Raw genomic sequence first — 25,405 nt, 5'->3', positions numbered from 1 at the left:
ACAGACCAGACAATTTGTACTTGGCATTTTGTTTTTAGTGACTTAATGTTTTAGTGACATTGGAAGCATATTACAAGTTCGCTAGCAACTCTGATTTGGACCCGAGTGGGGGAGTTCTGAAGCCTTCTGGAGGCCCTTGAGAGCCAGCCTATCCTCCCCAGTGTCTTCTTCCAACTGCAGGGGCTGGGAAGGGGTTGGATGGGGGAATAGCGCCACCTGTTGACCTTTTAATAGATTCCAAGCAAATTATTTCTGTCTACCCTGACAGTTCCAGTTTTGTGCTATAATTCCCTATAATCAGGAATGATAACTTGCTAACAATCATGAGATGAAGTGTCGTTCTCTGTCGTTCTCTGGGTTTTGAAATGAATGGGTTTCTGGTGAAGTTTTAGTTTCTATAATGAATGTGAAAATCCTTGGTGAATGACTAGTACTTATGTAATAGTAAGGCAGTGGAATAGCTTTTAAGTATAGCCAAATTATTATGCCATAGATTAGTTCCAGATGGCACTATAAACTTGGATTTTCAAGAAAAAATGGAAATTAGCCCTGAGAAGACTGTTAAAAGTAACTCTGTTTGAAAACTATATTAAACTCCCAAGTAGTATTCCTTTATTGCTTTATGAACTAACTAAAGCACACAAAACCCCTAGGCCCCATTCACATTTTCTTTACCAGTTAGCAATTTCCATTATGTAACATCAAGATTCCTTCAGAACAACAGCTTTTACTAAACATGTGCATAATACCAAGAACTCCAATCTTCCCTTGTGGTCTGGATGAGTCTTGTTTCCCCGAAAGAAGCCACCTCTTAGTGCTTGTTCCAGAGGAGTATGTCTGGAACTTCAGTGTGCACACAAGCTACCTGTGGGTCTCATTAAAGTTCATGTTCTTATTCCTCAAAGTCTGAGATTCTGCATTTCTAAAAAACTCCCACATGATGCCAATACTGCTGGTCTGTGAACTACCCTTACAGTAGTAAAGTTGTAGACGAATATCTTATTCAGACTTTTCATATGGGATATCTGGACTTGCCTGCTGTGGAGATATATATATAAAAACTCATATTCCACCCACCTGACTTTAAAGAAGAAAGATACCTATTTCTTTTCCCCACAATTCCTTTCTTCTGTTCCCTGCCCTATCCCTTCCTCCCTTCTTGAACAGAGGCTGCTTAGCTTAGCAGTGGCAGGAGTCCCTCTGAGGATTTGAGTTTTAAAAACCATTGAAGAGATGTAAAGGACCCTACTTGCTGAAAGGAAAAGGAAGAGTGACTGGGCATCCCCTAGGTCATCCCTGTCCTGAGCAGGCACCTGGGAACAGTTCACTTGCATAGTCTCCAGAGAATGACCCAGGTAAATATCTGCTAAAGAGGAGGAGAATCTATACAAGTAGAAATCAATTGGTATGATGCCTTTGTTATTGTTGTTACCATGTGTCACCAGACCTTTTTTATATGTTGGCAAGGTGTAAAAACCATTAGTAAGAAGGTGTCTCCAGAGCTCAGTCTTTATACTCAGAATATGAATGGTACACCTCAATTTTTGGAACCACTTTTTCCTCTAGGTAAAGTCATGAAGCTGAGCCCCAAAGCAGAAGAAGTAGCTACGTTCTTTGCAAAAATGCTCGACCATGAATATACTACTAAGGAAATATTTAGGAAAAATTTCTTTAAAGACTGGAGAAAGGTATTGTAGTCCATGTATTAATATCCTAGCATCTTGAAAAAATAATCAGTCAATTACTAAATAGTAAACTATAACTTTACAAAAAATTCCCTGATGTAAAATCTGAGTTTCATGAATTTTGCTAAAGAATTTTTTTTCTGTTCATTTACTGTATTATGTAGGGTTTCTCTTCAACAAGAATATTTACATTTCTTTCCTCCCAGCTCACATATGGCTGAAGGAACGAGTTTATCAATTAGGCCAAACAAAATCTCAACTCCGGTTGAGCAAGGGAAAGTTTGTCTCTGCAGGACTGCCCTCTTGTCTGCTGTTACAAGGAGAGATACTAATGTGATGTTTTATTTCTTCTTATTCTTGCTTATTTGCTTTAGGTACTTTCTGCTCTTGAAACCACATATCCTATATCTGCCTAAGTGATTTTAAACAATCTCATTGTTCTCAATTTGGATAATGTGGACAGAGGCTAAGCTGAAGTTTACCTACTGAAAAGCTTGGAAATAAGATTTAATAAGTGAATAGAGCAGAGATGTTTCTAAGGGAAATTTTCACTCATTACTAAAACAAATGATACATATTTCTGTTTCTCCAACTGTGGTATACATATGTCTAGAGGATTATGGCAATTTGCCAAGGAATCTAAGAAACTATATAAGGGTTACATAACCTTTTCAGTGAGAGGTCATTTAAATATGGTCATTCTGTTGAATACTTTATAATTGAACAAAGTAATAAATTACATATTTTTTTGTAACTCACTAATTGAGATTGGCTACCCCATCAGACACCTTTGACTGAAAAAATGTTTTGTAACTGCAAGAAACCGGAGGGCTAATATAGTGGGTTTACCTTCTACTTCTGTCCTTTTCTTTTGACTAGGAAATGACTAATGAAGAGAAGAACATTATCACCAACCTAAGCAAATGTGATTTTACCCAGATGAGCCAGTATTTCAAAGCCCAGTCAGAAGCTCGGAAACAGATGAGCAAGGAAGAGAAGCTGGTACAGTGCGATTTCTTAAACTCCTCAAGAATTTTGGAATAGTGATTGGTTCATCTAATTTTCTTCTTGGTTCTTACATTACAGCTTTGACTTCAATCTAATTTCTCATGACTGTATACCAAAGATTTAGGGGTCTTGGCCTTACTAAAGTCTGAATTTTCTTAAGGGTTTTATATAGATAGAAAATTATAAGTAAGCACTTGGTTTAATGGCTCAATATGAGAACCTTGGTGATTTTTTGACCTAAAAAGCAGTAACTCCAATAATAAAGTTTTTAAGGATGGTCAGACTTGCACAGTGGCTTCTAAATGTTAGGGATTTAAGACAGATAAAATAATAATGACCATACATATGTCCCTATTCTTTGACCTATTTTACCATGTAATTTCCATCTCCATCTTTTAGCTCTGGCCAACCTCATTCTTGAAGTATCTAATATCCAGCCGGGATGTCATTTTCTTCCAGAATACCAGTAGGCAAACTATAGGCCGCTTGTTTTTATAAAAAAATTTTTTTTTACTGGAACACAGCTACATCTACTTGTTCACATATTATCTTTGACTGCTTTCATGTGATAATGGCAGAGTTGAGTGGTTGTGATAAAGACCATTTGGCCCTCAATTCTAAGATACTTTCTATCTAGAAAAAGTTTGCCAACCCCTAATCTAGAGGAATCCAGGCTAAAATTTCGTTTTTCAAATTTGAGATCCGGAAGTTAAGGATTTTAAGGAATTCTTTGCACTTCAACCCTGTGTGTGTTCAGTATTTGAAAGTACTTAGCATGTTTATATAGTTTAGGCCATTGTATTTATATAATTGATTGTTTGATGGTACCTATTTGATCTTTAGTTTAAAAATTACAAGACACTGTGAGAGTAATAACTGCATCAGACTTTTCAGTCTCATCTTAGTCTTCTCTCCAATATTCCAGATAGTGAAATTTCGTATATTCTTCACTTCAGTAATGTTTTAAAACTTAAGACCACTTTGGAGCTTTGTTTTTAGAATAGTGATTGAAAAATAGGGAAATTTCAGAAATATCAACTTGTCAGAGCTTCTGCCAAGGACACTGGTTGCCAACACGGAATCTCTTTCCACCCACAAGGCAGCAGGACTTAGATTGAATTACTAATGTGAATTAGAGAGCAGAGGGTAAGGAGGCTCCAAATTCACACACATCCTTTTCAAGCAAGGAGCATAAAGTTAGAATATATGTACTCATTTCTGTTGAGCTTTCTTTATATGGAATGATGTTCAATTAAATGTTTCTGGAATGTCTTAGAAAAACATGGAGATGTTCTTTATGAGGCCTGTCAGGAGGCTCTTCCCCATCCCCCCTTTTGACATTACATAGTAAAATAGTGTTAATTTTTACAGTTAAGGTTTAAAATACTTAGGTGACATATTTGTACATGTAAATTCTTTACGATGAAGAATTTTTAATCTGTAGTTGAAGTTAATCCTTATAAGTAGATATTTTAGGGATTTTTTTTGTATTTAAGTTCAAAAAAATCTGTTTTAAAAGGTTTTCCCTTATTTGTATTCATTTCTTAAAGAAGTTTAGACTTTTTTCTACCTTGACCTGTTCTTGCACTTAAGATAAGAACATACGAGTGAAGAACAGTAATTTGAGTTGATTTTGAATACTTCTTTGCTGTCTTCCAGAAAATCAAAGAAGAGAATGAAAAATTGCTGAAAGAATATGGCTTCTGTGTTATGGATAACCACAGAGAAAGGATTGCCAACTTTAAGATAGAACCTCCGGGGCTTTTCCGTGGCCGTGGCAACCACCCCAAGATGGGCATGCTAAAGAGACGGATCATGCCTGAAGATATAATTATCAACTGTAGCAAGTGAGCACAATTCATCCTTTGGGCCAGAAATGAAGTGGGGGGCTTCCTTTTTTCTTGGTAGTTGGGAATATTTCCCATGTTACAGAATGCTGTTTGGGAATACCACACAGTATTTTCATGTATAGATCTCCCAAGCATTTTTCAGTAATTCACTGGTGAGGATGAAACTTGGAAATACATGCTCAGCAGATTTTATCCATTTCAGCTCTTGAAAGGTGAAATGGTTCCTCACTTCTCCTCATTTCACTGCCCTCCTGCTTTGCTATTTCCACAGAGATGCCAAGGTTCCTTCTCCTCCTACAGGACATAAATGGAAAGAGGTCCGACATGATAACAAGGTTACTTGGCTAGTATCCTGGACAGAAAACATCCAAGGTTCTATTAAATACATCATGTTGAACCCCAGTTCACGAATCAAGGTAAGAGGTAGCTAAGACCTGCACCAACTGGTGTGGCTATTAATCTTTGTCTTTTTTTGAAATATAATATTCTCAGCCTCTAAAATCACTATGACAAATTAAAAACCCTCCCCACAAAATAAGGCAAGGGCCTGCATAATTAGCATTATCTGGTAACCCCACCCCCTTAAGGTGTACCTGTTTTTTGTGACATTATAATCTTATTCATTTATTAATTCAAGAATTTATTGAAATCCCAATATGTGCATGGCACAGTGTGTGCCTGGTGCTAGGAATTGTGTTCTAGGAATCAAGGAAGACAGATGCAGTCCCTGCCTTCACAATGCTTACTGTCTAGTAGTCAGAATGTAATGAAGAATGGATGGTAAATGTATATTGGCTTCTGTAGCTCCCCTCCTCTTCTTCACTTTTCTTGGCTCTGAGAAAGGGAATGTAATTGCACTGAATACAGAAAGAAGTTGTAGAATTTAGCATCTTACATAAGGTTTTACCTAGATAGGTTTCACCAGGACCAAATGGGATAATGTTTGTGCAAGCACATCATAAACTGTTGTATACCCTTGTATTAGTTATTGAGAATGAATTTAAAGGGGAAAACTGTCTTGGAAAAAGGCAGTCAACTTTTATTAGCCTGGTAGGCACACCGTGTTTGGGAGAGTCCCATGAACTTCCTCAGATGTACTCTGGAAATGTGAACAGCAACCTAAAAAAGAGATATGGAACAGGGAATTAGTTCTATATAGACTGTGATTGTCTACATGTGGGGGACTGGGGCTCTAAGACCTTAATCTTGGTTTTCAGGCAATTAAATATCTGTTAAGGTATGAAAGCCACAGCTCAAAAGGCTATGTATCTTGTCAAGACTAAACTGTACATTCTTTTATAGTCCCTTGTTCAGTTGAAAAATGTCACTTTTCCTAGTTGTAAGTACAGAATCAAAAAAAGAACCTTCTTGATGAACAAAATGAGCTATTTAAAGAAACAGATTGTATTCCTCTTCTTAAATAGACAAAAATGGAGAGCTGTAAAGGTGGGTAAACAGTCGTTTTAGCCATCAAAGACTGGTGGGCAAATTGGGCAAGGATTCAGCTGTATTAAAAGGTAAACATTAAGTACTTCAGATAAATAGAACAGTTATTCCCAGCAGTTAGAGATCAAGAACAACTTTATGAAGGAGATTAGGTCCCAGTTAGCTCTTAAAAGACAGTTTTCTAAACAGAATTGTGTCATTAGGGACAGAGACGAGGGGTGTGGAAAAGAGTGTCAGTCAGGTGGTGTTTTGCACAACCTGTGACTGTGCTAAGTGTCACTCATGGTAAAGTTTATGTTAGGTACATTTTACCCCAATAAAAAAATGTATCAAAATAATGCACATTGGGTTACTGTTAAAAAGTTTCTTCACATAAGTTGACATTTGATTCTTTTAACAACCTTACCAGACATGCACTAATGCCACCATTTTATAGATAAATAAATTTAGTCTCTGGGAGGTCCAATAGTAAATCATCAGCCTCCTGTTGTCAGATCCTTTCTCCAGCATCCTGCCGCCAAACTGGCCAGCCTTAAATGCTGTGCTTAAGGGACGGGACCATGTCTTACATCTAATGGACAGCCATTCTCTGATGAAGAGCAGTTAAAGGACGTTTGAACAGAGGAGTGTCTTGAACATACTCTTCTTCAGCAAGAAGTATAGGCATTACATGTAATCATACCAATAAACAAAACTGTTGTAAATGCTGCAAAGGAAAAGTACAGGATACCATTTTTGAGAGTATGTCAGGCACCTGACCTGGCCTCTGGGGTTCAGGAGGCTTTTCTTGAAGAAGTAACATTTCAGATTAGATTTATAGGATGAATAGGATTTATCCATAGAAAGGAAAGAGGAATGGGTGTTCCAGACAAAGAAAATAGTCTTTTGAAATCTCTGAGGTGAGAAAGCTTGGCAGTCTTGAAGACTGAAAGGAGGTCAGTGTATTGGGATAGGCTAAGCAAGAAAGAGGCATGAAGAGGAAGGTAGAGAGAGATGTAGCCAGATCTTCAGAACCTTCCTTAAAATTTTTTATATTATTCTAAATCCAGTAGGAAGCAGCTGGGTTTTCAAGAGGAGAATAAGACCAAATTTGTGTTATAGAAACGTGTGACATAATTGGTCATCCTGACTGCTGCTCTGTGGATACTGGACTGGACACAAGAAGTAGGGAGACCAGTAGGAGGCTGTTGTAGTACTCCAGGCAAGAAATGGTGGTGATCTAGACAAGGTGATGGCTGTGGGGATTGAGAAAGGGAACAGACTCCAAATATATGTGTACTATTTACCCCTACAGGCAGGATTAGAGTTGATTATAGGAGATCACTGAGGGTTGAGGTCCTTGTTAGATAGGCCAGGTGGAGTACCTCAGCGGCTGAGAGCCAGAAGTTAGTCCAGACAATATCCAGATCACTCCTATACACCACAGGCATTGGTGCAGGTTTCTGGATGATGGTTCTGATCGTAAACCTAGAAGTCACTGAGACCTAGACCCTGCCTCCAACCTTATACCCAGGACATGGGTGACTGTCGTTACCTGGATTGGAATCCTAAGAGTCACTAACACAGTTAAAGGCTTGGCAAGTAGTCCTGTTGAGAGAAAAATAAATGAGATTTCTTCAGCCTTCTGTCAGTCTTTATTAGCTATTTCCCACTCAGCAGAACAAGTGAGAACTTCAGAGGCTGGAGTTTGACGGTGCTTTGAATAGCTTTCTGCCAGCAAAGAAGAAGCATTCTCTTTTTAAATAAAAATATTAAGGCACAAATATACAAAGGGTATTGTTTCCCTTTTTATTTCACTGATTGTACTTAAATTCTTTTTTTTAATCAAGGTATCATTGATATACAATCTTATGAAGGTTTCACATGAGCAACATTGTGGTTACTACATTCACCCATATTATCAGGTCACCCATACACACCCCATCACTGTCCATCAGCACAGTAAGATGCTATAGAGTCACTACTTGTCTTCTCTGTGCTATACTTCTTCCCTGTGACCCCCCACTACATTCTGTGTGCTAATCATACTACCCCTTAATTCCCTCCTTCCTCCCTCCCCAATCGCTTTTCCTTTGGTAACCGCTAGTCCCTTCTTGGAGTCTGGGAGTCTGCTGCTGTTTTGTTCCTTCCGTTTGTTTTGTTGTTACACTCTCTGCCTGGCTTATTTCACTGAGCATAACACCCTCTAGCTCCATTCATGTTGTTGCAAATGGTGGAATTTGTTTTCTTCTAATGGCTGAATAATACTCCATTTGGTATATGTACGACATCTTTATCCATTCATCCACTGATGGACACTTAGGTTGCTTCTGTATCTTGGCTATTGTAAATAGTGCTGCAATGAACATACGGGTGCATATGTCTTTTTTGAATCTGGGATCTTGTTTTCTTTGGGTAAATTCCTAGGAGTGGAATTCCTGGGTCAAATGGTATTTCTATTTTTAGTTTTTTGAGGAACCCCCATATTGCTTTCCACAATAGTTGAATTAGCTTACATTCCCACCAACAATGTAGGAGGGTTCCCCTTTCTCTGCATCCTCGCCAGCATTTGTTGTTGCTTGTCTTTTGTATGTTAGCTCTCCTAACTGGTGTGAGGTGATATCTCATTGTGGTTTTAGTTTGCATTTCCCTGATGATTAGAGATGTGGAATGTCTTTTCATGTGCCTTTTGGCCATCTGAATTTCTTCTTTGGAGAAGTGTCTGTTCAGATCCTCTGCCCATTTTTAATTGGGTTATTTGCTTTTCAGGTGTTGAGCCATGTGAGCTCTTTATGTATGTTGGATGTTAACCCTTTATCGGATAAGTCATTTACAAATATATTCTCCCATACTCTAGGATGCCTTTTTGTTCTGCTGATGGTGTCCTTTGCTGGACAGAAGCTTTTTAGTTTGATGTAGTCCCATTTGTTCATTTTTGCTTTTGTTTCCCTTGCCTGGAGATGTGTTCAGGAAGAAGTTGCTCATATTTATATTCAAGAGACTTTTGCCTATGTTTTCTTCTAAGAGTTACATGGTTTCATGACTTACATTCAGGTCTTTGATCCATTTTGAGTTTACTTTTATGTATGGAGTTATACAATAATCCAGTTTCATTCTCTTACATGTAGCTGTCCAGTTTGCCAACACCAGTTTTTGAAGAGGCCATCATTTCCCCACTGACTCCTTTATCATAAATTAATTGACCATATATGCTTGGGTTTATATCTGGGTTCTCTGTTTTGTTCCATTGATCTATGGGTCTGTTCTTGTGCCAGTACCAAATTGTCTTGATTACTGTGGCTTTGTAGCAGAGCTTGAAGTTGGGGAGTGTAATCCCCCCTGCTTTATTTTTCCTTCTCAGGATTGCTTTGGCTATTCAGGGTCTTCTGTTGTTCCATATGAATTTTAGAACTATTTGTTCTAGTTTGTTGAAGAATGCTGTCAGTATTTTGATAGGGATTGCATTGAATCTGTAGATCACTTTAGGCAGGATGGCCATTTTGACAATATTAATTCTTCCTATCCATGAGCACGGGACATATTTCCATTTATTGATGTCCTCTTTAATTTCTCTCATGAGTGTCTTGTAGTTTTCAGGGTATAGGTCTTTTTTTTCTTTCTTTCCTTTTTTTTATTAAGGTATCATTGATATACATTCCTATGAAGGTTTCACAAGAAAAACAATTTGGTTGCTACATTCATCTATATTATTGAGTCCCCTCCATACCCCATTGCAGTCACTGTCCGTCAGTGTAGTAAGATGCCACAGAGTCACTACTTGTCTTCTCTGTGCTACACTGTCTTCCCCATGACCACCCCCTGCTACCCCACCAGGGTATAGGTCTTTCACCTCCTTGGTTAGGTTTATTCCTAGGTATTTTATTCTTTCTGATGCAATTGTGAATGGAGTTGTTTTCCTGATTTCTCTTTTTGCTAGTTCATCATTGGTATATAAGAATCCAACAGATTTCTGTGTATTGGTTTTGTATCCTGCAACTTTGCTGAATTCAACTACTAGTTCTAGTAATTTTTGGGTGGATTCTTTAGGGTTTTTATGCACAATATCATGTCATCTGCAAACAGTGGCAGTTTAACTTCTTCCTTACCAATCTGGATGCCTTTTATTTCTTTGTATTGTCTGATTGCTGTGGCTAGGACCTCCAGTACAATGCTGAATAAAAGTGGGGAGAGTGGGCATCCTTGTCTTGTTCCTGATCTTAGAGGAAAAGCTTTTCAGCTTTTCACTGTTAAGCATGATATCGGCTGTGGGATTGTCATATATGGCCTTTATTATGTTGAGGCACTAGCCCTCTACACCCATTTTGTTGAGTTTTTATCCATTCTGAATAGATGTTGAGTTTTGTCAAATGCTTTTTCAGCATCTATGAAAGATGTTCATGTGACTTTTGTCCTTTTTGTTGATGTGGTTTATAATGGTTGATGGATTTTTGAATATTGTACCATGCTTGCACTCCTGGAATAAATCCTACTTGATCATGATGTATGCTTTTTTTGATGTATTTTTGAATTCAGTTTGCTAATATTTTGTTGAGTGTTTTTGCATCTATGTTCATCAGGGATATTGATCTGTAATTTTCTTTTTTTGGTGGTGTCTTTGCCTGGTTTTGGTATTAGAGTGATGCTGGCCTCATAGAATGAGTTTGGAAGTATTCCCTCCTCTTCTACTTTTTGGAAAACTTTAAGCAGTATGGGTATTAGGTATTCTCTAAATGTCTGATAAAAATTCAGTGGTGAAGCCATCTGGTCCAGGAGTTTTGTTCTTAGGTATTTCTTTGATCACGAATCCATTTCATTTCTGGTAATTGGTCTGTTCATACTTTCTGTTTCTTCCTGAGTCAGTCTTGGAAGCTTGTATTTTTCTAGAAAGTTGTCCATCTCTTCTAGATTATCCAATTTGTTAGCATATAATTTTTCATAGTATTCTAAATTCTTTGTATTTCTGTGGTGTCCATCATGATTTTTGCTTTCTCATTTCTGATTCTGTTTATGTGTGTACACTCTCTTTTTTTCTTGGTAAGCCTGGCTAGAGGGTTTATATATTTTGATTATTTTCTTAAAGAACAAGCTCCTGGTTTCATTAATTCTGTTGTTTTATTCTTCTCGATTTTATTTATTTCTGCTGTGATCTTTATAATAATGTTCCTCCTTCTACTGACTTTGGGCTTCATTTGTTCTTTTTCTAGTTTCATTAATTGTGAGTTTAGACTGTTCATTTGGGATTGTTCTTCTTTCTTGAGATAAGCCTGTATTGCTATATACTTTCCTATTGCTATATACTTTCCTCTTAGAACAGCCTTTGCTACATCCGACAGAAGTTAGGGTGTTGAGTTGTTGTTTTCATTTGTCTCCATATATTGCTTGATCTCTGTTTTTATTTGGTCATTGATCCATTAATTATTTAGGAGCATGTTGATAAGCCTCCATGTGTTTGTGGGCTTTTTTGTTTTCTTTGCACAATTTATTTCTAGTTTCATACCTTTGTGGTCTGAGAAGTTGGTTGGTACAATTTCAATGCTTCTGAATTTACTGAGGCTCTTTTTGTGATGTAGTATGTGATCTATTCTGGAAAATGTTCTACGTGCACTTGAGAAGAATGTGTGTCCTGCTTTTGGGCAGTGTTTTGTAAATGTGTCTTAGGTCCATCTGTTCTAATGTGTTGTTCAGTGCCTCTGTGTCCTTACTTATTTTCTGTCTGGTTGATCTGTCCTTTGGAGTGATTGGTGTGTTGAAGTCTCCTAAAATGAATGCGCATTGCATTCTGTTTCCCCCTTTAATTCTATTAGTATTTGTTTCACATATTTGGGTGCTCCTATGTTCGGTGCGTAGATATTTATAATGGTTATATTGTCTTGTTGGCCTGATCCCTTTTTCATTATGTAATGTCCTCTGTCTCTTGTTACTTTCTTCGTTTTGAAGTCTATTTTGTCTGATACAAGTACTGGAACTCCTGCGTTTTTCTCCCTATTATTTGCATGAAATGTTTTTTCCATTCCTTCACTTTTAGTCTGTGTATGTCTTTGGGTTTGAAGTGAGTTTCTTGTAGGCAGCATATAGATGGGTCTTGCTTTTTTATCCATTTTAACTCTGTGACTTTTGATTGGTGCATTCAGTCCATTTACATTTAGGGTGATTATCGGTAGATATGTACTTAACTGCCATTGCAGGCTTAGATTCATGGTTAGCAAAGGTTCAAGGGCAGCATCTTAACTATTTAACAGTCTAACTTAACTCACTTATCACGCTATTACAGTCTGAAGGTTCTTTTTTTTTTTTTCCCCTTCCTCCTCCCCTCTTTATATGTTAGGTCTCATATTCTGTACTCCTTGTGTATCCCTTAGCTACTTTGTGGGTAGCTGATTTAATTCTGAATTTGCTTAGTAATTAATTGGTCTACTTTCTTTACTGTGGTATTTTTAAAATTTTCTCTGATGACAGCTGTTTAAGAGCACTTCCATCTATAGTGGTCCCTCCAAAATACACTGTAAAGATGGTTTGTGGGAGGTAAATTCCCTCAATGTTTACTTACCTGGAAACTGTTTACTCCGTCCTTCAAATTTAAATGATAATCTTACCAAGTAGAGTATTGTTGGTTCAAGGCCCTTCTGTTTCATTGCATTAAATATATCATGCTATTCCCTCTGGCCTGTAAGATTTCTGTTGAGAAATCTGATGATAGCCTGATAGGTTTTTCTTTGTATGTGATGTTTATTCTCTCTTTAGCTGCTTTTAAAAGTCTGTCCTTATCCTTGATCTTTGCCATTTTAATTATTATATGCCTTGGTGTTGTCTTCCTAGAGTCCTGTGTATTGGGAAATCTGTGCACTTCCAAGGCCTGAGAGACTTTCCTTCCCCCCAGATTGGGGAAGTTTTCAGCAATTATTTCCTCAAAAACATTTTCTGTTTATCCCTTTTTCTCTCTCTTCTTCTTCTGGTACCCCTATAATGAGAATGTTGTTCTTTTTGGATCAGTCACAGAGTATTTATTTCTAGAGATCCTTTTTTCTCTCTGTGCTTCAGATTCTTTGTATTCCTGTTCTCTAGTTTCTATTCCATCTACTGTCTCCTACCTCTTCTAATCTGCTTTTAAATTCCTCCATTGTATGTTTCATTTTTTAGATACCGTGTTTTTCAAAGTTTCTATCTCTTTCTTGATGTAGTCCCTGAGATCTTGAATATTTTTCTGTCGATTTTGAATATCTTTCTGTAGCTCCATGAGCATGTTAATGATTTTTATTTTAAAATATTTATCAAGAAGATTGGTGATTTCAGTTTTACTTAGCCCTCTTTCTGGAGCTTGAGGGATTTTGATTTGAACAAGGTTCTTTTGCCGTTTCATATTTTTAATGATTACTCTGGAATAATAACCTTGTGTAGGTGGCGCCCTCTAGTGCCCAGAAGCTCTACTCTCTGGAGCTGCCCAGCACCTGGAGCAATGGCAGAGGTCGCAGGCAAGTGGCGCCGGTGCCTGCAGAAGGATATTATTTTTAATGAAATGCTTAAAATATGTAAGAATAGATTAATCTGACTGTGTTAACCCTTAACATCATGTCCTGTTGGTACAATTACTTCATTTCATGAAAAATATTCTGATGAACACACCTGAAGTACCCTGCATATGTATCATTTATCATTTCACCTAGAGATTACTATAATGAACTTACTATTTCCATTTTTGGGTACTTTTGCATTTTTATAGTGTATGTGTGCACAAACATGTACTGTTTTACAAGGTTTATTAGATCATTTTGCAACTTACTTTACCCAGCTTTGGTTTTGTGATTTTATTGTCTCCATATAACACTTATAATTTATCCATTATATTTGCTGCATGTTGTTTTGTTAAATAAAAAATTGTCTGTTCTCCTACCAAGAGACATTAGGGTTGTTTACAGTCTTTTGCTATTATAAACAGTGTTACAATAGACACATTTTCCTTCCTGTATATACAGATGAAAATTTCCCTTAAAGATTCTTTGTTTCCAAATTGTTCTTCTAAGTACTTGAATCAGTTTACACCACCATCTCCCCAACAGTGCATACAAGTCTCTTTTTTTCATATTCTTGCCAACATTTCTAAAATCTTCCTTTTTGTCTTTAGATATTTGATCCATTAGACTGTATTTTTGTGTATGGTATGTGGTTATTTAATACATTTTTCAAAATGAATAACCTATTTAGTTGTTATTACCCTCTCTGTCCTATATCAGATTTCTGTGTATATGTCAGACTGTTTCTGGGCTTTCTGTTTAATTTGTCTCTTCTTTCTTTATCAATAACATACCGTCTTAACTACTGTAGCTTTCTAAATAAAGTTTTACTATTGATTAGGACAAGTTTCCTTTATCTCGTTCTTCAAAGTTGTCTTTTGGCTGTTTTTGGCTCTTTGTTTAACATTAATTTTGAAATACATTTGTCAAGTTCTAATGAAGACCATTGAGATTTTTTTTACTAGAATTGCATTGAATTCAGAGATTAATAGGTAGAAAATATTGATATGATCTTACTGAGTCTTCCAGTCCATGAACATGTTATATATCCTTCTCCACTAATTCATATCTTTGAATGTACCCTCCAATACTATTTTGTAATTTTCTTCATAGAGGTTTTACGTGTTTTTAACAACTTACCTTCTTAGAGATGTTAGTTTTTAGTACTATTAAATGAGGGTTAATTTTTACATTTCTGTTGGTTATTACTGGAGTGGTAATACTGATTTTTGCATATTGATCTTGTATCTGTCAACACTGCTGAACTCTTTTTCTAAAAGCATCTAATAAATTACCTTTGAATAAAGACAGTGTTAACTATTCATTTCCACTTCTTCTACCTCCCTAATTTCTTCTGCTTAAGTTTTCCTTTTTTTCTTTTAAAGAAACAGAATCATCCATAAAACCCTAATGCCCCCATAGTCAACAATTGTCAGAGACAAATAATTTGATTAATTTGTACTCAGTACCTTCCCACAGGGTTTACCTTTCTTGTTGAAAGAACCCTTTACTGTTTCTTAGTCAAGATCCATAGGTGGTCAGTTCTCCCTTTGTTTACCTGGAAATTTCTTTATTTTCATCCTCATAATCTTACCTTTTATCTTATAAGAACATATATTTCTGGTGATCTATGGTTTCACTATGCTGTATCGAAGTATAGATATATTTTTATAGATATTCAGACTGGACCTTCAATCTGAGAACTAATGTATTTTTATTCTGGAAAACTTTCATCCTTTATTTCTTTCACAGCTCCTAAGTCATTCATTCCATTTGTTTTAGAGTCCTATGGGATGAATGTTGGAGCTTCTCAATCTACATATATATGTTTTTTAAACTCTATTTTCATGTTCTTTAGGTAGGTCTGGTCTTAATTAGGGGGAATTCTCTAGGACTTCCGGTCTCTAATTCTCTTTATTTTATATCCAATATGAAGTTTACCCCATCTCTCATGTATATCAATTACTATTTTTTGTTTTCAGGATTTCTTAATTTGTATTTTATATCTACCTGACATTATTTCATTTCTGTTGTTTTTGTTTTTCAATTTTTTTTAGTGGATATTATGTGTATTTCTTTTTATTCATGCTGAACATATGTATTTGAAAGTCTTTGTTAGATTGTTCTTTAAAATGTTACTTGAAGTGAATTCAGGTACTATTTTTTTGTTGGCAGTTTTTCTAAGCCATTTTCTTATGTAATTTGGAATTTCTGTTTATAAGCCCTTTTGACTAGGACGCGGTTTGGATTTTGTCTGTATATATCGTTCACTTCTCTTCATCTTTGCTCTCCACCTTTCTGCTGATTGCTCCTCTCTTAGAATCTCCTAGCCCAGCACAGTCCAAGCTAACAACCTCTGGCTTCAGGTCCAGCCCTCTTACATGGAGCATTTTTACTGCTGTATATTTGAAGCAAAGCAGTGATTAAAGTATGATTTCCCTGAATTGATCTGACCTAAAAGCCTTAAAGAATAAGTTTTTGTAGTAGAGTGTGAGGGATGTGGTAATTGGTGGTTTTAGTTCATGGACAACTTTAGACCCAGTTTATGGAAGGCTACCATCACGAGGCTTCCTTCTGTACCTTTCTGCTCAGCCTCCAGAGATTTCTCCTATACTAAGATTCTTTGCTTGCTCTTTTATATTTTTATTTTACTCATTCATTTCCCCCATGTAATATTATTGTACCACTCTACGCCACTCTGCTCCATCAAGAAATTTAGCTCAAGCATGATGTGACTGACAAATTTTTAACAAGTTAAAAAATTGGGGCAAAGGTTAAAAAGAAAAGCACAGCTTAAGTATGTGTGTCTGTTTGTTGTACACTGTCCTGGCCCCCTTTCTAGAAACTTGGATTAGGCTACTTACAGTCTTAGCCCGGGTTATATTACTTCCAGCTCCACAAGTCACTGGAAGGATCAGTACTTTGGAGAACCACAATAATGCATTCCAGGTAAAGATTGTCCTGGGCTCATCCACATCTTCTAAGCTCATGTTGGTTTGTTGTCCTTTTCCTCCCAGAATTTCCATTATATAAACATCTTCTTGAAAGTGTTTCCATTCCTCTCCTCTTCAGTTCTGTACCTGTTGCCCGTAGGATCTGAAATAGCAGGGAAATGATAGTCTTCTGGAACCTGATACTCAGCCTTCAACACAGCCCTCTGATTCCACATAAACCATGGATGTAGAGGTTACAAAAGGACTGCTTATAGGTACTCACTGCTAAGTCCAACCCACTGCCAAATTTGGAAGCGTTATCTAGTCCCACAATCTGGGAAAGAAGCCCTTATAAAAGTTTAGATTCTTCAAACAGTCTTAAGTTTACAAACAAAATTTGTCATTATAATTTTTCTTTTAAATGATCTACAGCAAACTTTAGGAATCAGTGTCAACATCATCACATTGCATTCAATCCTATTAAAATATTGTCAGTGCTAAATAAACATTTCTGCTTTTCTCTCCCTAGAATCTATACATTATTCTATAGGGTTTAAAAGATGTATGTTCCTAATAACCTTTTAAATGTAAACCATCTGGGGATTAAGGGCTGGATGAAGGAAAAATGTCTTTATAAAACTTCATACATAGTCTTAGGAAACTCTGATTCTCATGACCTTTATTAGAGAAAGTAAAAGACATACTTTAAAAAAAAAAGCTATATTCTGAACCTGACTTCTTAGGCTAAAATTTTAAATTTTGAAGTGTATGAGCTAAAACATTGAAGCTTCTAGATGATATTATGGTAGAACATCTTCTTGATCTTGGGGTGGAAAACTGGTCAAGATTTTATCTTTAAGCATGGTATAAATATATAGGGCCAGTTTGTTGTATCTTTTGTATAAATGATATATGTTTGGGGTTCAGAATGCTGTTCACTCCTTGGTGCTCATTGCTGTACAGTGGCAAACTCAGGTGGGGATCACTAGCTAAGTGAGAAGTAAACAGCCTATTAAGAATATTGGCAAATGCAACAACACGGATGGAGCTGGAGGGTATTATGCTCAGTGAAATAAGCCAGGTGGAGAAAGACAAGTACCAAATGATTTCACTCATATGTGGAATATAACAAGAAAGCAAAATGGAAGGAACAAAACAGCAGCAGACTCAAGACTCCAAGAAGGGACTAGTGGTTACCAAAGGGAATGGGTTGGGGAGGGTGGGGAGGGATTAAGGGGCAATATGATTAGCACACATAATGTAGGGGGTTCATCACTGGGAAGGCAGTATAACACAGAGAAGACAAGTAGTGACTCTATAGCATCTTACTACGCTGATGGACAGTGACTGTAATGGGATGTCGGGGAGGGGAGGGCTTGATAATACCAGTGAATGTTGAAACCACATGTGAAACCTTCATAAGATTGTATATCAATGATACCTTAATAAAAAAAAAGAATATTGGCAAGTGTTACTGTTACTCAATACAAATCTCTGAAAAAGGATTGGAGAACAGGATTTAGCTCACCTTCCACTTTGCTATCCTGACTCAACTTACCCATTGTGTTTAATGGGTAAGCAGTTATATTAGAAAGAAAAAATATGGTGGGCCCACTAGTTTAAAAAAAATGTCACCAAAGAATGTTATGTATAACTAATCAAATTAGGTCTTGTATACTGCAGAGGGTTGGCTGAGTAGGGGAAGAGGTAGCAAAAGGATTACAGGAAGCTCCCCTCTAGAGAATTCTACATGTTACTGAGATGGTTGTGATGAAGACTGCCTGAAAGACCTGTGTAGATATTTTCTTGAAGTAGTCTGAGAAACTTGGTTTAAGTGTGCTTTACTTTTCTGTCAGGGAAACTAAAGAGAGCAGGGTAAGCATGCTCCCTGGAGCAGCCCTCCCCTACTAGACCTAGGCAAGGTGGCTTCTCCCCTGTCCACATCTCTGTGTCCTTATTTGAAAGAATCCTGGATCCTCATGCCAGGAACCCAGCCAGCTTGTGAAGAAAAGTTGCTCTTATGGTGTCCTCTGTGAGTGACTTACTGGGTTTTTCTAAGCGTTGTTTCAGTGGCATGACCAAGGAACTGAGCAAATGTAACCCTTGGGGTTTTTTTCCTTCCTTCCTTTCTTTTCTCATTTGACATTATTATCAGTTCTTGCTTGTAAATCTATTTCCATTCAACATGGTAGCAGAAATCTTCTATCACTGTTGATTAGATTCAGTCTTTTCACACCCTTTTTAAAACATTTCCTTGGCTTTATAATCAATGTTTAAACCTTCTACCAGAAGCTCTAATGCTAAAAAAAGGCCTTCCCAGTAACATTGTTTCTTCAACCTAACCAAGAATACCTTCAAGTACAGAAGTTAGAAATTGTGCATAATTACAGATGTTCTGGAAGTCATCGTGTTCCTTAGTAATTACATGTTGTGATCTTTGGTTCTGCTTCCTTGACAGTTCCATCAAACTGTGAATGGTTGTCTTGAATTTAGTGAAATTCAGTCTTAGCAGAAAACTGCTGCTGGGTCTCAGATTCAGCAGCAAAAGTGTGATGCTGATGTGGGAATAGGGATGTTAATATCCTTTATGTTGACACAAGTCAGTTTTTGGGACATGCCTTGTGGGCTTTTCCCAAGAATATAAACATTTTAGAGAATGAAAGCTAGTTGTCATTGACAGTGAAATGGGACCACATGGGTTCTCATCAGGTTAAATACCCTACAAATTTTCTTCATTACTCTCCTTTTTCTTTCTTTCTTAAGTTCCTTCTCTTTGGTTCAGAACTTCAAACTGGGATATTCAAAATCTGTCTTTATTCCATCATCTGTAAGCCATCCACCTTTGGGGTTGGGTCTTTGCAGGGTGAGAAAGACTGGCAGAAATATGAGACTGCTCGTCGGCTGAAGAAATGTGTAGACAAGATCCGGAACCAGTATCGAGAGGACTGGAAGTCCAAAGAGATGAAAGTCCGGCAGAGAGCTGTAGCCCTGTACTTCATCGACAAGGTGAGAGCATCTTGTTGCATCATCTGACCTGTTCTCAGCTTAACAAAGATGTAAGGGAGTGTTTACTCCTCCAGGTACTGGATAGTGACAGCCCAGACTCCAATTTCTAACCTAGCAAGGAAGGCAGAAGTGGACAGGCATTCATTATCTGGTGCTGAGTACAGTCCACCTTGTAGAATTTGCATGAATCTGAATGTGCCAGAAATACTGTGAATTTTCAAGTTCTGTCAGCCACACACAAAAAAATTGATTTTACATCACAACCCAACACACACAAATATGTTTGTAACTAAAAAGTTGCAGAAAACAGTGCTTAGCCTTTCTACAAGCATAGAATTCTGATATACTTTTTGTTGTTTCTTATTTTTTAAATGGTGGTTATGACCCTTAAAATTTGTTTTAAATGGTCTGCTAATATGTCTACAGTTTGAAAGACACTGCTCTAGAGATCAGTCTCTCTACTTTTTAGAAGAAAAAGACTTTGTTTCTTCCCTGATTTTGCACTGTACTTATATTTAGCACAAACTCTGAATTGTCTCAAAAATTAGGCAAAATTAAGAGACCAGCTCTTTGAATCTGATGGTCCAGAATAGAAACACTGCTTATTTGCTGCTCTTTTAAGAAAAAGTTCTTCCTTTCCTCGATCCCTGTTTAAGAAGAAAAAGTAAAGAGAAGTCTGGATATTTAGAAGTTTGATATCCTTGTAGATCTCTGAGGAGGAAGTTGCAATGCAGCATCCAGAATTGCCCTGGCTTTGCCGACTGATGCTCTGTCCCCAAAGAAAATTGGGAGGCTTCTGATTTTGGTTTCCTAGACATCCTGAGATTCAAGTTTCTTTTTTTCCCCCCCCTCCCTGGATAGCTTGCTCTGAGAGCAGGCAATGAGAAGGAGGAAGGAGAAACTGCAGACACTGTGGGTTGCTGCTCACTTCGTGTGGAGCACATCAATCTACACCCAGAGTTGGATGGGCAGGAATACGTGGTGGAGTTTGATTTCCTTGGAAAGGACTCAATCAGATACTATAACAAAGTCCCTGTTGAGAAACGAGTAAGTGAGATGCTTTCTTTCATTCATTCAACAAGTATTTATTGAGTGCTGCTTATGTTCTGCGCTTTGCTGGGCACTAGAGAAAATGGCTTGAAGGAGAGAGAGAGAGGTAGTTTGATGTCCTGTGTACCTCCTTTTAGTCCCTGCCCCTCAACCCCCATCCTGTACCTACCCCTTCCTGGAAGTGTAGTAATAAGCAACAGCACATGCTGTAGAGAGTTAGCCCTCACAGTCAACTCACCTAAGATGTAACTCACCACATTATTGTCATAATTTAGTCACACTTCAGTGGCACCTGGTCTTGTTGCACATTTGTCACTTTTGTAGCTTTGCTCAACTTCTCCCCAGTTCTGATTGAGCAAAAAGGTAGCCCTTCAGCCCCCAGATATCTGAACCCATAGCTGAAGACGGTGTTGCAACTCTGTGTTTCCCCCAGTGTATCGGGCTTCAACCAGAGACATACAGAGTACAAGACCCCAGTAATATAGCCCTTCAGCAGTCTGATGTTTAATCAGTAGTTAGGCTTTGCTGGCTTTGGAATGATCCCGATTAAATAAGGTTAGAGAGACATGACAAATGTAATACCTTACCTTAGATTGGATTCCATACTGGGGAGGTAGAGGACATCATAAGGTCAACTGACATCATTGAAATATGGACAGTAGATTTAGGTAAAACTGTATTGGTGTAAATTTATGAAGCTGGTAAGTATTATGTGTATGGGAATATCTCTATCCTTAGGAAATACACTGAACTATGTAAGGATAAAAGGCTGTAATATATGTTAAGTACCCACAAATGGTTCAGAACCAATCATTCTGTGCATTCACACGTGTAAGTACAGAGGAGTGAGCAGATACGCATATTGCCCAACTGGTAAATGATGTAAAATGCTAATGGTAGATGGACCTGGGTAAAGGATATGAGTGGGCCTTGGGCTTCCCACCCCCCCAAGTTTTTATAAGTCTATAATTATGTCCAAAGTAAAGGTTTTAAAATAATAATAATAATTAGGCTCTGTTTATTCTTCTAGGTTTTTAAGAATTTACAACTATTTATGGAGAACAAACAGCCCGAGGATGATCTTTTTGATAGACTCAATGTGAGTGGACAAATTGCCCTGGTTTGCAGAGGGTCCTAGCCAGATCCCCCCAAGTTCCTGAAGGAGAGGGTTGCCTCGGTGGCTTGGGCCTTCCGGTCAGTCTGTCCTGTGACGTCCTACTCACTCTTCCTCCCTTAGTACTCACAGTGAATTCATGGTCAAGGCCCTGAGGGGGGGGTAAACAAACCCTGCCTTTTATCCTCCTCTGCCTCCCTCAGAGCCTTCCCTTGGCTGGATGTCCGGCCACCTCCGCTGGAGACCCAAGACCTGTCCCTGATACCTTATCAAGGAAGATCTTAATAGGGAAGGACAAAGCTACTTGATTGGCCTGCTTAGGATTTCAGTACTTCATAGGGAGTTATCATACACCCTATATTCTGGAATTCTTTTCCCTCGTTTACTAACTTCCCACTGACAGGACAAGAAGCTTGGCAAGGTTGTGATTGCACTGGCATAAATGTCCTAGAGCTTGTCAGAAGGGGCAGGGTGGTATGGCTTTTACGTAAATCCCAGTATCTTCTCTGTGGCTTTCTTTTCCAGACTAGTATTCTAAATAAGCATCTTCAAGACCTCATGGAGGGCTTGACAGCCAAGGTGTTCCGTACATACAATGCATCCATCACGCTACAGCAGCAGCTAAAAGAACTCACAGCCCGTAAGTAGTGCTTGGCCAGACAGGGTCACACACCCTAACTGATTATGACCATGACCCTTGCTCAACTAAGTCCTAAGTCTGTTCCACTTTTTCTCCCTAACATTGTAACTGGAAACCTTTTCCTTCCATACCTCTAATAGAGAGCTAAGGCTTAGCTATATAAACATAAAATCAGTACTGTTTTCCCTCCAATCCTACCCCAACTTCAAGATTAATTTCATGGATTACTGACAGGGGCTTTCTATGTTCTCTGAAAATGACTGCATTTTGTGTTTTATATGTATATTATTTAAAAGCTCATAGGGTGAAGACATAGTGCTGTAATAATTTGGTTGAATGGAGAAAGTAAAGTTGTCTTGCTTACTAAAAAAATATAGGAACAGATCTTTTCCCTGAAGTTTCTCCCCACCTTAAGAGTAGGTAGTATTCTCCTAAAAACTAGCTGCAGAAGTTTTCACCAAGATCCACAAGCTTTTTTTCCTGCTGTCCAATCACTGCTAAATTTCCACTTCCTTTGTAAGTATGTTAAACAGCTTTAGAATATGATCCAGAAAAGCCAAAGATGGGTATATTAAGTGTCAGTATTTTATGGTGGGATAGAATGCTACATGACACAAGAAAAATTCCTTGGATACATTTACTTTCCTTTTTAAAAAATATACTGCCTTGTGGTTTTAAAATGTAAAACTTATGGCCCCTTTGTCTTATCTCCCTCTTTGTCTGTTACTATTTTTCATTTTCTTTAGGCTGCATTGGGTGGGTAAGTGGGAGAGGCAGGCTTTGAGGCAAGCAGGTGACTATTGACTCTCAGATTTTGACCTTGTGTCTTGGGGGAATTTGAATTTTCATCAGAGTGAGATGAGGGCCAGTAAAATCAGGAGGATGAAGTGCTGGGGAAAGCACACTGCGTGTTCTCCTTTGGTTCACAAACGGACTCTTTTACTATCATGTTTTTCTTTATAGCGGATGAGAACATCCCAGCAAAGATCCTGTCTTATAACCGTGCCAACCGAGCTGTTGCAATCCTTTGTAACCATCAGAGGGCACCACCAAAAACTTTTGAGAAGTCCATGATGAATTTGCAGTCTAAGGTATCTTGGATCTGGATGGTGGGGGAGTCATGTCTTCTGTGGAAAGAGAATCTGAAAATGAGAGGCCTTCTAGGCTGGGATATTAGGAGGCCAGTTCTGGGTTTGTTCAGGAAGAAAAGCGCAGCTAAAGATAAATGGAAATGTGATAGTAACGATCCTTGATCAAGATGCTGAATATCAGATACCCATTGTTTACAATGTCTTTATTCTGTGGACAAAAGTTTCACATTGGCCACTTCTTGTTTTGAAAAGCTAAGTTTGATGTACCCTCTTGGAAATACTGCTAATTTATGTCGTTATTATTCATAATGATAATGGATAGAAAGATAATCCTCACAATTTCTTGCCTCATCCCAGAAATAAAACCATTTCCAAATTGAAAAGACGATCAAACGAAGATACTTAATTTCCTCCAATCCTAACACAACTATTCCTGTTTTTACACATTCCACATGAATCATATTTTTATATAGCTCATCATCAAATAGCTGTTGAGTCCTGGCTGTGTGCCAGAGTTGCTGCCCTAGAGAGAGACCAGCAAGCAGACAAGCAGATGCTATTCCTCTTCCACGTGCCTCTTTCCTCCCTGCAGCTCTGCCTGGTACTGAGCTTTGAAGCCAAAAGGCACTTAACATTTGATCATGAGCATTTCTGTGTTAGCAGTGATTATATAACTGATCCATTCTAGTGAACTAACCCACAGTGAGAATTTGCAGATGTTTCACTATAAAGCAGGCATATAGGGTTACAATGAACTGATTATCTTGAAATATACATATTAAATATATTTTAAAGTCTGATACAGTAAATGCATCTCTTTTAAGTTATTAAGCAAGATCTTAAGATAGGTCCAGTAACTAAATTTCAAGGGTGGTAATGATTATAAAAGACGTGTCAGGATACATGCAACAATGGTAATAGGATATGAAAATATGTGTACTGTCTATTGGTGATAAAGTCATTGGTTCTACTGATGTAACTATGGTTTGTCACCCACATTTATAATTAAGAAATGAATTTCACCCAGACATTAATGAAATCACAGGTATAACTCTTTTCCATTCACATTTACAGAATTCTCTTCTTAGACAACTAGAGTTTAAAAATGACTGCTATAGAGTGAGAGAGACTACATGCATATTTTCAGGCCCAGAGTGTTTTCCTTCTATTGAAATTTTCAAGATAAATACCCTGGAGTCTCATGCCTAGGTCAAACAACACATACAACCTACAGATTATTCATCTGTAGTTCAAGCTATAGGTGCCATCTGGCTTTCCTGTAGGGAAGTATACACCCACAGTAAATGAATATACATCCGTAGACCTCTCAGATCCTTGGGCCACGTGGTTGGCAGGCAAAGAACCCTACAGACTATCCATACTAGCAGCTCCCTTTGCTCCCGCTCTGTTAATTGGCAGTCATCTGGTATCATTTATTCTCTTCATGTTATCATTCCAAGCCAAAAGTACAAGTATAAATATTCAGGTGGTGTTTACCTAATTCAGGAGACCCCTCCCTGGAGCATGAGGAGGTCTTGTTAATTTTACTCTGGAATCATTGCGCCAGCCTCCCAGGCTGCCTGCCAGCCATGCCCTCCAAGCCCACGAACCCTCTCCAGTGTGCCCACAGAGCAAACACATGCCCCTGTTTGCCAAGCGAATCAATGGAGGCTTTGATGCTTTGAGAGAATTTGACATAGCCTGCCAATTTAGCATTCACAGAAATGGTTAAAAAATTGTGGTTTGTTGCATTTCTGGCCTAAGAAGAATCTGGCTAGTGGTGTCTGTGATGCTTTTGTGTATAGAATCAGTTCCTTCAAACTTGACTTTGGACAAAACAGATGTTGGAAGTAAGCCATTCATAGAAAATGCATTTAATGATTCTCTCACAATGGTAGCTTCTGTTTCTAATCTTTGGCTGTGTGTGTATACCTAATGGACAATTCTAGGCTGAGTGCAACTGCCCAATTTGGGTGAGTCAGACAAGTATTTACTCTGCAGAGGTTCCCTTGACCTACAGGTTAGCAAAAGAATAGCAGGTCTGAGGTTCTCTTGCCCCTAGCAGTGTGAGCTTACGCGCTTGGCCTCTCGCTCC

At 37.9% G+C, this 25,405-nt stretch overlaps 1 protein-coding gene and 1 long non-coding RNA gene across 2 annotated transcripts in view; one reads left to right on the top strand and one right to left on the bottom strand.

The window, feature by feature from the left end:
- The window catches only part of TOP1 (DNA topoisomerase I), a 92,382-nt gene that overhangs the window by 63,285 nt on the left and 3,692 nt on the right, over positions 1-25,405 (top strand). Inside the window, exons 10-18 of the mRNA XM_017676426.3 lie at positions 1,567-1,688; positions 2,565-2,687; positions 4,353-4,540; positions 4,815-4,959; positions 19,272-19,415; positions 20,277-20,462; positions 21,496-21,564; positions 22,105-22,219; positions 23,183-23,310. Coding sequence (XP_017531915.1) covers positions 1,567-1,688; positions 2,565-2,687; positions 4,353-4,540; positions 4,815-4,959; positions 19,272-19,415; positions 20,277-20,462; positions 21,496-21,564; positions 22,105-22,219; positions 23,183-23,310 — 1,220 coding nt within the window. The remainder of the gene's footprint in view (positions 1-1,566; positions 1,689-2,564; positions 2,688-4,352; positions 4,541-4,814; positions 4,960-19,271; positions 19,416-20,276; positions 20,463-21,495; positions 21,565-22,104; positions 22,220-23,182; positions 23,311-25,405) is intronic.
- LOC140849466 (uncharacterized) overlaps positions 16,209-25,405 on the bottom strand; it is a 35,733-nt gene continuing 26,536 nt past the window's right edge. Inside the window, exon 4 of the long non-coding RNA XR_012131336.1 lies at positions 16,209-16,572. This is a non-coding gene — a long non-coding RNA (uncharacterized lncRNA). The remainder of the gene's footprint in view (positions 16,573-25,405) is intronic.

This window comes from Manis javanica, chromosome 5 (assembly GCF_040802235.1).
Source record: "Manis javanica isolate MJ-LG chromosome 5, MJ_LKY, whole genome shotgun sequence".
Taxonomy (NCBI): Eukaryota; Metazoa; Chordata; class Mammalia; order Pholidota; family Manidae; genus Manis; species Manis javanica.
This window is presented reverse-complemented; position numbering and strand designations above follow the sequence as displayed.